The following is a 14,032-nucleotide window of genomic DNA, read 5'->3' as shown; positions in this document are numbered from 1 at the left end:
TTCCAGGTGACAAGAGTAGTATAAACACTCATATTTTGGTGGAAAAAATAAATTTCAAAACCATATCTCGACGTCATTTCATATCGAATTTAAATGACTAAAACTTCGTCGAATGCCACTTTCCTCTCGAGAGAAGCGTCTACTGGGTGCTGAAAGTCCGTTTTACGTATCTTGACAGAAATTTGAAAACTTTAAATTTGGCCCAAATTTGCCAACTTTGTAAGGCTATATATACTCTTATGATTTTGTCCGATTTTGGCCAAAATCGTGACGTTATTAATTCTTCCCAAAATTGTACCGACGGTGTGTGGCGCCCTTTTGATTCCTTTCCAGGTGACAAGAGTAGTATAAACACTCATATTTTGGTGGAAAAATTAAATTCAAAACCATATCTCGACGTCATTTCATATCGAATTTAAATGACTAAAACTTCCTCGAATGCCACTTTTCTCTCGAGAGAAGCGTCTACTGGGTGCTGGGAGTCCGTTATACGTGTCCTGACAGAAATTTGATAACTTTCAATTATGGCCTAAAATTGCCAATTTTGCCAATTTTGTAAATGATTTTGTGCGATTTTGGCCAAAATCGCGACGTTATTAATTCTTCCCAAAATTGTACCGACGGTGTGTGGCGCCCTTTTGATTCCTTTCCAGGTGACAATAGTAGTATGAACACTCATATTTTGGTGGAAAATTCAATTTCAAAACCATATCTCGACGTCATTTCATATCGAATATAAATGACTAAATCTTCGTCGAATGCCACTTTCCACTCGAGAGATGCGTCTACTGGGTGCTGGGAGTCCGTTATACGTGTCCTGACAGAAATTTGATAACTTTCAATTTTGGCCCAAAATTGCCAATTTTGTAAGGCTATACCCTTATGATTTTGTGCGATTTTGGCCAAAATCGCGACGTTATTAATTCTTCCCAAAATTGTACCGACGGTGTGTGGCGCCCTTTTGATTCCTTTCCAGGTGACAATAATAGTATAAACACTCATATTTTGGTGGAAAATTAAATTTCAAAACCATATTTCGACGTCATTTCATATCGAATTTAAATGACTAAATCTTCGTCGAATGCCACTTTCCACTCGAGAGATGCGTCTACTGGGTGCTGGGAGTCCGTTATACGTGTCCTGACAGAAATTTGATAACTTTCAATTTTGGCCCAAAATTGCCAATTTTGTAAGGCTATACCCTTATGATTTTGTGCGATTTTGGCCAAAATCGCGACGTTATTAATTCTTCCCAAAATTGTACCGACGGTGTGTGGCGCCCTTTTGATTCCTTTCCAGGTGACAATAATAGTAAAAACACTCATATTTTGGTGGAAAATTAAATTTCAAAACCATATTTCGACGTCATTTCATATCGAATTTAAATGACTAAATCTTCGTCGAATGCCACTTTCCACTCGAGAGATGCGTCTACTGGGTGCTGGGAGTCCGTTATACGTGTCCTGACAGAAATTTGATAACTTTCAATTTTGGCCCAAAATTGCCAATTTTGTAAGGCTATACCCTTATGATTTTGTGCGATTTTGGCCAAAATCGCGACGTTATTAATTCTTCCCAAAATTGTACCGACGGTGTGTGGCGCCCTTTTGATTCCTTTCCAGGTGACTATAATAGTATAAACACTCATATTTTGGTGGAAAATTCAATTTCAAAACCATATTTCGACGTCATTTCATATCGAATTTAAATGACTAAATCTTCGTCGAATGCCACTTTCCACTCAAGAGAAGCGTCTACTGGGTGCTGGGAGTCCGTTATACGTGTCCTGACAGAAATTTGATAACTTTCAATTATGGCCCAAATTTGCCAATTTTGCAAATGATTTTGTGCGATTTTGGCCAAAATCGCGACGTTATTAATTCTTCCCAAAATTGTACCGACGGTGTGTGGCGCCCTTTTGATTCCTTTCTAGGTGACAATAGTAGTATAAACACTCATATTTTGGTGGAAAATTAAACTTCAAAACCATATCTCGACGTCATTTCATATCGAATTTAAATGACTAAAACTTCGTGGAATGCCACTTTCCTCTCGAGAGAAGCGTCTACTGGGTGCTGGAAGTCCGTTTTACGTATCCTGACAGAAATTTGAAAACTTTTAATTTTGGCCCAAATTTACCAGTTTTGGAAGGCTATATATATACCCTAATACATATACCCTAAAACTTCGTTGAATGCCACTTTACTTCGAGAAAAGTGTCTACTGGGTGCTGGGAGTCCGTTATACTTATCATGACAGAAATTTGATAACTTTCAACTTTTGCCCAATTTACCAATTTTGTAAGGCTATATACATATATATATATATATATATATATATATATATATATATACCCTAAAACTTCGTCGAATGCCACATTCCTTGAAGAGAAGTGTTTACTGGGTGCTGGGAGTCCGTTATAAGTACTCCAATTAATGGCCCATTTTTGTAAGGCTATACCCTTATGACATTGTGCGAATTTGACCAAAATCGCGCGACTTTTTAAATCTTCCGAAAATTGTACATGAATTGACACTGCGGATCTTTTTGGGAATGAAAAGTATAATACTGCCATATATACTGAATTTTGCAAACACCGATTGTGACTTTCCTTTCCTTTATCATAGAGAAAGTGGTAGTGATATTGAAGGGTTTAAATGGCCGTAGGAAGGAGGGAGGGGGGGGGGGGTGATATTCGTATTATAGTATTATAGTTCCTACCGAAGTCGAGAACGTTGATTTAATATCCTCGTAGACTTCAACCATGGCGTCAATCTCTGCTACGGCATCATCTGGTTTAGCGTGCAGGCCAGAGAGCACGAATTGTCTTCCAGTAGACCCTGCAAAAAACACACAAAAAAAAATTAACATTTCCCAGCAACGATTTGCAAAGCGACTTTTTAATATCTTTATCTATCTATCTATCTTAGCTATTGTCAGAGCTTGTCCAAGCGTTTAAAGAAGTTTGAAGTGTTTGAAGTGAGCTTTCAAAACGAGCTTCATTCTAGAGTTGAGTTCCGTGTAGGTTGGGCAATGGTTAGGGGCGTTGATTGGGGGGGGGGGGGTAGGAGGGTTGGGTATGATTCCTACTTTACTTGAACCAATATTACTTTTTGATATTGTAAGCAAAATTGCTCCATTGTTGAATTGTTCCCAGAGATGGCTTTTGTTCGTAATTAATAAAAAATTACCTTCAACAAATAGATTGAGTGAAAGCCAAGGGAAGAGAAGAAATTATTTTATAAATTAGCTTCTCAACTAGAGTATTTTATTCTCTATTCCATTTCTCTATACTTTGAATGTCAGCTAGGCTGATATTGAGATCAGATATGGTACAACGATATTACTACGATATTACATGATCACATTTGATGTTGAGTGTCTTCCACCGAGTACTCTTCCTCACTGCAAAATTCAATTATTCTCTACTCTGAGCCTCGTCGATATTTTAAAAATGACAACTTTTTACTTATAACTGGATTTATGATATTTTGAGATTAGCAAATGCGCGCCTGGTGTGAGTTGAAGGTATTACTGAAAACCCCGACGTGTAGTTGAAACTTATAATGTTTACCGTGACGAAACTTGACACTGTAGGGTTCTCTCTCGAAGATATCTGAAGAATCAGTAAAGGTATCGTCCTTAACGACGGAGAAAATAGAATGCCTGAATACAAATCAAAACAAGAAAACCAAACAAAATAATCATAGAAATCAAAAACAGAGTTCATAGGCATTCTTCTTATAGGTCTATAAATAACACATATATCATCATTATGACCGATAACAAACTAACATATACTATAAGGGGCTATACAGGGGCGTATCCAGGATTTTCTAACCCGGGGGGCGCGAATTACTATCTAAGCGGAGCGCCACCATCGGTTGGCGCGCAGCGTACAAGAAAATTTCGGGTTTTAAGCACCATTTTTCAAGGTTTTAAGCCCATTATTTGTTCAGAATTTGAAAATTCACAACTCTTGTGAATAAATTCTCTTCCAAAAATACCCATAATGTTGCACAAATTTCATCTATGGACATCAATATAGAAAAACCTCCTTCAACCCCTAACAGACCGGTCAAAATTGCAAAAGTAGAGGGAAGTATGATGAAGAATGGTGGTCAGGGAATTTTCGAAAATTCAGACACAGTTTATTTATTGGTGTACAAATATCAAAACCTCTTATAACGGCTATACTATCAAACTTCGTTGAATGGAATGAAAAACTACCATATATTTCCGAAACCCAACACTACATACATATACAGTTTGGAGGTTGTTCATCCTGGAACGCCATTTTCATGCTCACTGATATGATGTGATATCTGCTGTATGCTTTACAAATTCGAGTAATTGAAAAAAAGACTGAAATAAATAACTTTTATCTGTTTATTGTGCGATGCCCCACTTTATTTTCATTTCGAAAGATGCACAGTTTCAAGTTCATTACATACTGAAGGCCTCGGTTCTCTATCTGCCTTCAGTTTAGGGTAGATCTTGGGATTTTCATACCTAGATATCGCTAGATATTGCTAGATATCCATACAGTTCAGTGTCCTTAGCATTTTTCGGGGCCTGATCTTGGAAATTGCAAAATCGGGAGTGGTCACACTCCATGTAGGTCAGTGGACGTCGACCTCTAGACGTCACTAATACACAACCCGATCACTTGTTATCGATGAAGTGGTGTGTTGCCGGATTTTGTCAAGGTCTTGGTACAACGGGCGAAAGTCATTCATCTGGAAGTGATCAGAAGGGCTGGGCGTAGGGTTCTGGGATTGTGGGGCGCGCGTTTTTATGCAGATGGGAACAATCTCAAGGAGTGATGGGTGCGTCCGCCCCCCCCCCCTCCATTACATGATATTCACAGGAGATGTGCTCAATTCTCCAATCGCATGCGGAATTTATTTTTAGATTCCTTGTACGAGTTATAACGGTACTATAGGTTTGGGGGTAACAATTAGCATTCAGGTCGGAGTGTATAGCATTTTATCTTTGGATGATAGTGTTGCATCGAAGGACATAGGTCTAGTGCAGTTCGCATATAGATCCTGGTCTAATACCGAAATGCGTCATGTTCGAGACCAGCCACAGTTGGTTTCATAGCACAATTGTACAATTGTTTAAGGCGTCCATACAAACACGCGTAATAGACCATATATGGTATAATTATATGCATTAGTGAGAGAGGAAAAATGGAAACGTCAAAATGGAGTTGTCGGTGTAAGGGGTAGGCTGAGGCGTACGCCCCTTCCGAAATCCTCGATCCGTCACTGGCTACCCTGTGTATATAATAGGGATCAGCGCTGTAATTATGTCACTGTTCCTCTTTCTCTTCCCGGTGTCGTAGCGTTGTTTCCATGTCATGACATATTTAGACCCGTCACTTCATGACTTGAGGGGTTGTTGTTATTGTAAGAGTGTTATATACATTGAACTTAATACTCAGCAGTACAATAATAAATCCAATCAATGTGATGATTGTGTGTTTAACATGGTGAATGTAACATTTATTACACAAACAGTAATATCAAATTGATATAATATCATAGCATTCAGTGTCCCAAGAATGCTAATGGTAAGTTTAATACAAATATGTTTCAGGTCACAAAGTTCACTATTTTCCATTTTCTTTCAAGAAGATTATATCGGTTCATTTCATTCTTCATTCTTTATTTGGTAATGGTTAATTGTTGACTCTTAATTGAAATTAAACTATTATCTGCAGCAGATTATGAAAATGCTGCTTATATATGGGTGACTACAGGAAGAGTTGTATCTTTGTAATTGTCTTCAAAACCGACAGTTGATTATGATTTAACTTTAGCTATAAAATGATGTTTACTATAAACGTTGAAGAGGTGGGGGTATTTATGTGAAAAGAGAAGGAAACTAATTTCTTAACTGGCTAATACCAAATATTCAAGATCCATCAACTTACTTGAGGATGTATAAGTATTGATCCATTGTGCTTTATATTATTATGTCATAACCCTATCAAAGCGCTGATAGTAAGTTTTACTTGTTGGAAAAGTACTAGAATGCTCTTTATATACCAGCATCTTTAAGTTGCAAAGCTCATATGACATAGAACGAGTATCATGTTTCTTGTAATATGATTTTTGTTATTGAAACTAAAGTAACCATAAACAGATCATTTACGTATCCATGCAAGAGATTTTAGTTAATGCTGCGCGTAGAGTTGAATCTTTGCCAAATTTTGCAATCAGACAGTTGATTATATTAATTTTTGGGAGCTTTCAACTATTTTTACATGTTGAGGGAGTTGGGTGAAAATTCCTAAGTCGACCAATGCTTTTTTGTACATGCATCTTAGAAACTAAAAAAGGAAATTATTTAAATTTTCGTAAGCATGCACCTTTAAGAGATATACCTTGATACCTTGCCATCCATAACTGGACACAAAAGTTAAAATATCATGACTGTAGTTCACTATTCATGCATGATTGTAGATGCTCTGGAAACCCTCTTAAGTGTTGAAATGAAAGGTTGAATTCATCAAATATTCTGAATTATTTGTGTTGTCATTCCTCTTTGTTGTCTCTTAAATGTGCTTTTCTGTTGTGATCTACTTAAAGAACAAGGAATCAAGCTGCTTTTAATAATTAACCTATGAAACACTTATAAACGGGTGCTATGTTGAAATCGCTGGCAAAATTTTACATAATAATTTTGTAGTTGCGTTACATGCTGATCATGTAAAACTTTACAAAACAGAAGTTAAGTAAATTCAAGTAAATTTTACTTAAATGTTTTAGTGTTCTTATTTGCCATGAACATCAAGTAAAATTTTAACCTTTGTACAACATTTTCTGAATGTATGTACTTTCAAAAGCAAGACAAGCATGATTCCTGCCACGTAGGCAGTACATCTAATGAAAATAGTTTCCTTCAGGCATATTTACAGTTTTTTGTTTTTGAAAAAACATTCAAAAGTAAAATCTGAAATATAAAATTTTCGGACTAGCTTTCCAAAATGATATAAGAACAATCAGTGACGATGCTGTGCATGATCGTATGCATTTCTGGTTTTGATACCCCACCCCCCCAAGATCACCGGATATGGCACTTCTCAGACTTGAAAATGACCAACCAGATGAACACTTTTGCATGAGAACGAAGTATTTCCCAATAGTTTTTTGTTCATCCATAACCTTGTTGAAGATTGTCACCAGTCACACGTCATGTTCGACCTCATCGCATCTCCTGTGGGTCATTGCTTTTGTTAGTGATTCTATACGCCGCGGCCCACAGTTACCGTCAGCCACACTTTTTAAGGTTTTAAGCGTATTTTTTGTTCAAAATTGGAAAATTCACATTTCTCGTGAATAAATTCACTTCAAAACATACCCTTAATGGTGCACAAAAATTTCATCTATGGACAACCAATAAAGAAAAACCTCCTTCAACCCCTAACAGACCGGTCAAAATTGCACTAGTAGAGGGAAGTATGATGCAGAAGAATAATGTTGAGGGAAGTTTAGAAAATTCAGACACAGTTAAGTAATTGGTGTACAAATATTAAAACCTCTTATAACGGCTACTCTAAAACTTCGTTGAAGGAAATTAAAATATACCAGATATTTCCGGAACCGAACACTACGCACATCTACAGTTTGGAGGCTGTTCATCCCGGAACGCCATTTTCGTGCTCACTGATATGATGTGATATCTGTTTGCTTTAAAAATTCGAATAATTGAAATATGACTGAAAACTATTATCTGTTTATTGTGCAATGCTCCACCAGTGGCGTAACGATGAGCCTGGGGGTGGCTCCTGGCCCAAAGGGGCCCCCATTAGGAGGCCTAGCAAGGGCGTCCGCAGAAATTTAGTACAAGGGGGGTCAGTAGGTCATATAGGTCTAACACACTACTTGATACTATCAGAGCCGTATATTCTGGATACTATCGTATCTAAGCGGAGCGCCACCATCAATTGACGTGGAGCTTACGACGATTTTTTGCCAAAAAAATACCCCTAGATCGTCGGAAAAGACACTTCCCCTTCAGGTTGCATTACACATCGGTTATTTTGAGATCTCATGTCTTAGGATTTTGACTTTCAATAATTTCAGTAATGCATTATGGGTCAGTATGCAATGAACATAACTAGAGAACTGTTAGCTGGGGGAAATCATTGAAATGTCAAATGCTGACCTTTTTTTTTAATTTTCCAGGGGTGAGCAAGTGCCCCCCCCTATGTTTGGAGTATAATGGAGACTCCTGCACAAATACAGTTATCAAACCTAAGCATAGGGCCCATAGGAGCCCATAGGAGTTGCGCCCCACATTCTTTTCATTTCGAAAGACGCACAGTTTCAAGTTCATTACACACTGAAGGCTTCGATTCTCTCTCTGCCTTCAGTTTAGGGAAGATCTCTAGATTTTCATCTCTAGATATCGCTAGATACTACTAGATGTTCATACAGTACAGTGCCCTTTGGATTTTTCCGGGGCCTGATCTTGGAAATTGCAAAATCGGGAGTTGTCACACTCCATGTAGGTCAGTGCACGACCTCCAGACGTCAATAATGCACAACCCAATCACTTGTTATCGATGAAGTTGTGTGTTGCCGGATTTTGTCAAGGTCTGGTACTACGGGCAAAGGTCATTAATTAGTTTATTAATTAGTTTTGTAACTCATCGGGCAGTGATGAGAGGGGTTGGCGTAGGGTTGTGGGCGCGCGTTTTCATGCACATGGGAACAATCTCAAGAAGTGGTGGGTTCGTCCTTTTCTCCTTTTTTTTCTCTGTCTTCTTTTTCTTTTCCCTTCCTTCCTCTCCTTCCTCCTCTTTTCCCCCTCTTTTTTCCCTTTTTTCTTCTCTTTTTCCCCCTCTCCTCTTTTCTTACCCGGGGGGCGCGCGCCCCCAACGCCCCCCTGGATACGCCCCTGACTATACAAGTTTGTGGAATGGTTTTCTGTGTTTTATCTTGTACCAAAATAACCAATTGCTATGCATGTAATGAGAGCGACACATTAATGAATCAAGTTTAATATTAAGATCTTCCCTCTTATTCCCTCTTATTCGTTATTATTCGTTATTCGTTATTTTATTGGCGTTGATTATCACTAAAAAATAAAAAAATAAATAAAAAAATAGATTCGTGTTTTATCAGTTATCATCCCTCTTTCTATAATATTTGCATAGATAATCAAAATGATTATCAAATGATAATACTTGGATATCCGATCTTCATTCTTGAATGGATGATGATAAATACAAAATATATATACTTAAATTATCTGAACTGAATATCTAAGGTGCGCATAATAACATTTTGAAACCATGCATGTTTTTTTTTATCAAGATTTACTTCTTATAAGGGTAACGTGGTTGTGATGCATATGCATTTGTTAGTTATAGTTTTACGGACAATAAAAATGCCATAAAGTGATCAATATCTCTATTAAACGTTTCGTGACAATGTAAAATATTGTAGTATGTTATGCCAATATTATGTGACCGGATTTACTAATATTATCGTCGGCTAAATCTGCCAAACAGGTTTGAACAATCAATACACCATATCGGACCACAAAATCGGATAAAAAGGTCAAATCAAGAAATTTTGAGGAGGGAAAAAAATTGTATCGTACCAATTTGGACCGTTTTTGACGGATATTTGAAGCAATTTAAATTTGAGTCCAACTTAGTAGTTCAGAGAGTGGCTGCCTTCTTCTCCAAGATTTCTAAAGATGAATAGATGTAGTTTCTTCTTTTCACCTTTTTTAGTCTTCCGTGATTGCCGTCTTACATTGGGAGTTTTGTTGAAGAACCAGCAACTAGTATAACACTATTTCTTATTCGAGAGTGTCAAAATCTTGTATTCTGGCATCTGGAGCTAATAACTGTTGGCTAATCACGGTATCGGTTGATGTAGCTAGCGTTCAATTGATATTATTATTATTTATCTATACGGTGGATTTTTTTTTTAATTTGAGGATCACTAATTTGATATTCTTCGTCTCTGTACCTTCATCAATACTAATCACGAAATATATCCGCAATAAGAAAAGAAAAGAACAACAAAAAAGCAAGAAAAAGATTTACTTGTAGAAGAAACAATACTGTTCCTTTGAGGATGACCTGCCAAGACGTCCACTGATCACCTTACTGTAAGCATTTCCTGTTTCTCTGGAAAATTAAGAGAAAAATGATAATGCTTACAAAAACTGAAGCAATATTAAAAGTCAGATGTCGTATCACTAACGAGGCCTCTTTATCCAAAATGACTAGCTAGTATATAGCTCAATGGAAATGCATACTTCCGTTCATCCAACCAGCATCCTCCAACCACTCAAGAAGAACTATAAATCAGGGGATCAATCTAATGATCTCATTCTTATAGAAAGTTTTGAGAAACGCACAATTCAATTCTCATACGCAGATGCATCGAGAGCCAAACCGGACTCCAGGGGGGTAATTTCACGGGGTCCCCTTCTTGCAATGCTCATAATTATATCCTATATTTTCGCAACCCCTTACATATTTTCCCGGGCCCCAAATGAAGCTCTTCTGATCCCCTCTCATCGAACCTGCCCGTACACGCCCATCGTGGTCAGGTTGTCACTAAATTGATTACATTTTAAGATTTCTTTCTCTCTATATGTAGACGTATAAAATACAGTAAATATAGTTTTAAGCATATATTTAAAAGGAAAAAATAGTACTAACGCATTTAACTGATCCAGTAGAACATCAATGGCGGTCTGGGCGCTATCTCGGATCTCTTGAATCAAAGTAATGTCGTAGCGCTTCAGAATCTTTCAAATTATACGGGGAAAAAAAACACTTCAAATTCTACACATTTGTATAGTTATAGCTTAATTAGAAATCGAGAAAAGAAACAAATAGTTGAAATGTCCGAGAGGAAAGTAGATTGAGGAGGTCTAAAGAGACAGAGATTGTGCCAGTTGACCCTCTAGAGCAGTGGTTCTCAAAGTGGTCCTGCCGACCACCCCCCCCCCCTCGGGGGCGCTGGTAAGTCTCAGGGGGCGCTACAGGGTACACGGGGAGTATGGGGCGTTGGCACTGATTTGTGGGTCCCTGGTGATTACGACACATCACTGCAGCGATCTGGCCTTGTCATAACTTGGAGAGGCGATCGCGTCTCTTCGTCACTAAGTTGGAACCAGACATTCGTAATCTCGCATCGTTACACCAAGCTCACCCTCCACACTGACTGAACTACATTTGGGCTTTCTATACAGTTTCACAGTGTGCCTGCCTTCTGCAGGTTTTTGTTGTTCTTGCAAACAGAAAAGGTTAAAGGAGAAACAAATAAATATTGTTGAGAGAACATTTATCATCTTGTAGGGAATGTAGGCTATTTTTTACTTTCTAAATGCATATCTTCGGACAATCTGATTGCTCACTTGAGCGGCCGACTATGAACAGTAGGGAGAGGGTAGGGGTAGGGAGAGGGGGCATTGAAGATGGTCGCAGGGGGTGGTCGTCTAAAAAGTTTGAGAACCACTGCTCTAGAGGAACCAAAGAAGAATAGAACAATAAGAACAATACACCATAATAAAGGGAAATGAACAATCAAACACGTAAAGTTAATACAAAGCAAATACAAACAGTACGATTATATTAACTTTAGGTTCGAGGGAGGACACATGAATAGTGTAACACAAACCTATAGTAATGGAAACCCGAATCTCATGGCGGCTTTATCAGTAACACTGGTAAAGATGAGTTCCCTTTAATCAGTTAAAACTGATGTTTGATATGATTTCTTAACATATGTTACATGTATCAACAGTTGCTACTTAGGACTTGCAAACAGAAAATACTAAAACAAAGAATCCTATGCACAATGACTAACTGGACTAACCAGGCTACTCTAAAGGTATCGCTAATAATTTCGTCTACATTTTTAAACAGAGTGTGGATGACACTATACTTGCAAAACGCTTTAAATTCTGCAATTTGAACCATCTTCACAAGGTATACTCGTACATATAGGACAGTTGCTTAGACTGCTAACCAGTCGTTTAATTGAAATAACCTTTGAGTAATGAATTCGTCTGCTACTATTTTTTTTTACACTGGTATGTCTAACACGTGTTACGTAGGGTGTTATAACACACTTTCAGTGTATACAGATTAACGGTTGTCTCTTATTCACAGCACAAACTGATCATGCCATGTACATTGGTTGCACAGTAGCATCTACTGACAGGTCTTATATGTGTTACTGTGTTAAAACACACTTCAGTTTATACTGATTAATGGTTGTCTCTTATTTACAGTACAAACTGATTACATTGGATGAAATGGACATTGATTCCTTGGGCGAGTCTAATAATAATTTTTTTTTTCCAGCTCAATGAATGGAATAATGAAAATGGGAATGCCGCAGTACGTTTTATAGAGGTGTTGGTGTCGGCGTGGAATTATTGCAATATATATAACATATCAAAAATTAAATAGTATTGATTTTTTCCGTGGAAGCGATTGGTCATGAGTTATGTGAAGCTTAAGGTGAACGAAATAAAGTATAAAGTGTAAATGGTGATGTAACTAATCACAATGCGGTCAATATAAACGGATAAAGAAGAATCTTAAAGTCTCAATAAGTGTTTGCTGATGAATTTCGGAAAACAACCTTCCGAGGCAAATTCAGTGTTTCTTATTCTTAATGCACTCTGACCAGGTGGGTTTTATAGAGGAAAGCTGTCGCAATCGAAAGAAAGAAACTTTATTTTCTGTTACCCTTATGGCGCGAACGGTTTACCGTAAAATCACTGCGACCGCCCATGTCAGCATGTTCATTACACAAATGTAACCTACCTAACTCGTATCATCCACTTTTTTTACCCAATTTCAAGGAGTAAACGTCTGAAAACACGTGTTTATTCCTTATAATGGAAAGAAATGACACAATTTCGCAAGCTATATCGGTAAGACCGAAAGAAAGATACTAGTTAAGAGAATGTACCTAGCACAGGCTAGCCACGAAAGTGAAAGTAAGTCCTAGGCCTAACGGTCGTAAACAACACAGAGAGATTTGATTAGCGCATGATCTGTTGGGCGGGCTTGTAAATTTTGATTGAAGTTTGTGGAATCTACGGACTCGTTAAAAAAAGTGGCGAATTTTATTCGGCTCAAAATGTTTAACGACAGATAACTCAATAAAAAAAAAAGATAAATAATACGAAAATTGCATAGAACGGTGTTATTTTCACTGAGCTTTTAGGGCAGTAAGCTGGAAAGGCCGAATTTAATATTTGACAAACACACATTGAGACTTTTAAGTATAAACGCACATAGATTTAGGGTTCATATTGGGTGGAGTAGGGTTGGATGATGGGTTGGGGATAACATGGAGTTCTGTGTTATCACCGTCGACATTAGTGATTAGTAATAATATAAACAAATAATAAACTATAGTGTCATAGTCTGAATACATTTGTAGTAGAATTTATAAATTTTTCCTGGAAACCGGGCAGCATACTGCTTCCAATTTGATCTTGTGTCGGTATAAATAAATGATAAAATAAATAAATAAATATAAAAACGATACATATATACATATATATATATATATATATATGTATATATATATATATATAATTATATATATATATATGTGTGTGTATATATGTATATATATATATATATATTTATCATCATGGGAGAAAATTGTGTTTATGGAAAAAGAAATCATTTCGTGAGTTATTCATGTTGCACACTAAACATTTAAATATAATTTGGCTTAGTGAAGACATTGCTTACCTGAACAAGATCGCTCATAACATCTGCTTTTCCGATTTTCGATTGCCCAAAGACTTGGATATTGAATGCGGCAAGTTTACGATAGGTAGCTACAGAAATTGTGCAGCTCCAAGCCACCAAGGCAAGACACAGGAAAATTTTCATTTTTTTTTCCAAGTTTCTTTTCTGGACTGGTTACAGAAAGTGAGACAAAATGTCTACTATATCCTATATGCGCACCGATAGCAATGTTAAGTTTACCCATTGAGTTGGTAACCTTATATCGTT

At 37.2% G+C, this 14,032-nt stretch overlaps 1 protein-coding gene across 1 annotated transcript in view; it reads right to left on the bottom strand.

The window, feature by feature from the left end:
• The window catches only part of LOC139966708 (deoxyribonuclease-1-like), a 23,266-nt gene extending 9,234 nt beyond the window's left edge, over positions 1–14,032 (bottom strand). The window contains exons 1-5 of the mRNA XM_071970006.1: positions 13,766–14,032; positions 10,700–10,788; positions 10,076–10,159; positions 3,575–3,666; positions 2,722–2,840 (exon numbers count right to left, since the gene is read on the bottom strand). Of these exons, the coding sequence (XP_071826107.1) occupies positions 2,722–2,840; positions 3,575–3,666; positions 10,076–10,159; positions 10,700–10,788; positions 13,766–13,909 (528 nt within the window). The 5' untranslated portion in view covers positions 13,910–14,032. The remainder of the gene's footprint in view (positions 1–2,721; positions 2,841–3,574; positions 3,667–10,075; positions 10,160–10,699; positions 10,789–13,765) is intronic.

This window comes from Apostichopus japonicus, chromosome 4 (genome assembly GCF_037975245.1).
Source record: "Apostichopus japonicus isolate 1M-3 chromosome 4, ASM3797524v1, whole genome shotgun sequence".
Lineage (NCBI taxonomy): Eukaryota > Metazoa > Echinodermata > Holothuroidea > Aspidochirotida > Stichopodidae > Apostichopus > Apostichopus japonicus.
This window is presented reverse-complemented; position numbering and strand designations above follow the sequence as displayed.